This window comes from Triticum aestivum, chromosome 7B, assembly GCF_018294505.1.
Source record: "Triticum aestivum cultivar Chinese Spring chromosome 7B, IWGSC CS RefSeq v2.1, whole genome shotgun sequence".
NCBI classification, from domain to species: domain Eukaryota; kingdom Viridiplantae; phylum Streptophyta; class Magnoliopsida; order Poales; family Poaceae; genus Triticum; species Triticum aestivum.
Genome location: NC_057813.1, coordinates 602,834,666 through 602,835,902, shown reverse-complemented (window position 1 = coordinate 602,835,902; position 1,237 = coordinate 602,834,666). Strand labels below are relative to the sequence as shown.

The window sequence follows — 1,237 nt, the reverse complement described above, 5'->3', positions numbered from 1 at the left end:
CAGTGAAGGCAAGCAAATAAAAGTACCACTAGAGGCCGACTTGTAGGGCTCATTACTTTTTTCATTCATTCATGGTGACTATGATATCACCTCAACATTGACTGGTCCACCATGCCTGCCAGGTATGCCAAAACCACCTTTGGACCAGGTCAGGAGGCAATTTGAGCGGTTTTGAGAGTTGGGGGTTGTTGTGTTCTAGCCGGTATTGGAGTTCAGGGGGCAAGTTAAACTATGTGGTTAGTTGAAGGCTGTAGATGGACTTATTTTAACTTTCAACTACACATGTTAGAACATTCCTTCTCACTCCTCTCTTTGGGCCTTACGCCCCAAGAACACTTCTTTTTACAAAGTTACTTTTACTAACTCCAAGGAAACTTGTATCTAAAAGTACAAACTTCCAACTACGCATGTTAGAACAGCCCTTCTCATTTTCTTCTTTTGGGCCTTACATCCTAATAACAACACTTTCTTCACAAAGTTAGTTTTACTAACTCAAGGAAACTTACGGTCTATACATTGACAAATATGAAAAGGACAGAATTCCCATCTTTGTTCTGAGATAAACCGTCTATGCTGGTTCCTCTTCTATCTTTTCTAGTGGTTTACCTCAATGTGCTGTTTGGTTTCATAGCCGAGGAGCTTTTTGGCATAATATAAACCCCAAATAACTCCCTATGGCTATTGTATACTGCAGATTTTCAAATGCCTCGCCCTGTTACTTTTTTTTTCCGAGTTGTTCATATTGTTTATTGCTATACTCATATGTTTGCTTTCTTTTAACACTGAACAGGATACAACGTCTAGCTTTTCTTCATCACAAAAAGGGACTATCCTTCCTACTCGTGTGTATCTGGCTGAAGCTCCTGCTCACCATAGAGCCCTGACCGTCGGAACCCATTACGCCTGTACATCTCAGCACATTCTCAGAAATTTGGTAGTAGTGCTAAGTTTTAGATTTGTGCACAGCTCACAAAATTATGTTTACTCGTTTCAATGTTCGAGCAGCACCCCACTTCTGTTTGCAGTTCACCATTGTCCCGTTGAGTCTGCCGGTTGATGTAATTCAGTTTGTTTAACCACACCGTGGATTGGGCAGTCACTTTTACTAATGCTGGGGCGGTGACTCCTAAAAAACAGCCCTCAAATAATTGATACTAGGGAGGTTACCAATGAACAACATAATAACAAATCATCAAAAATGAGGACCTAGGCATCTAAGACTAGCCACAGTGGGAGT

General features: G+C 41.1%; 1 protein-coding gene across 1 annotated transcript in view; it reads left to right on the top strand.

Annotated features, from left to right (window-relative positions):
- Positions 1–1,024, top strand: part of LOC123157406 (uncharacterized) — a 7,558-nt gene extending 6,534 nt beyond the window's left edge. Inside the window, exon 11 of the mRNA XM_044575681.1 lies at positions 791–1,024. Within this exon, the coding sequence (XP_044431616.1) occupies positions 791–804 (14 nt within the window). The 3' untranslated portion in view covers positions 805–1,024. The remainder of the gene's footprint in view (positions 1–790) is intronic.
- The last annotated feature ends 213 nt before the right edge of the window (positions 1,025–1,237 follow it).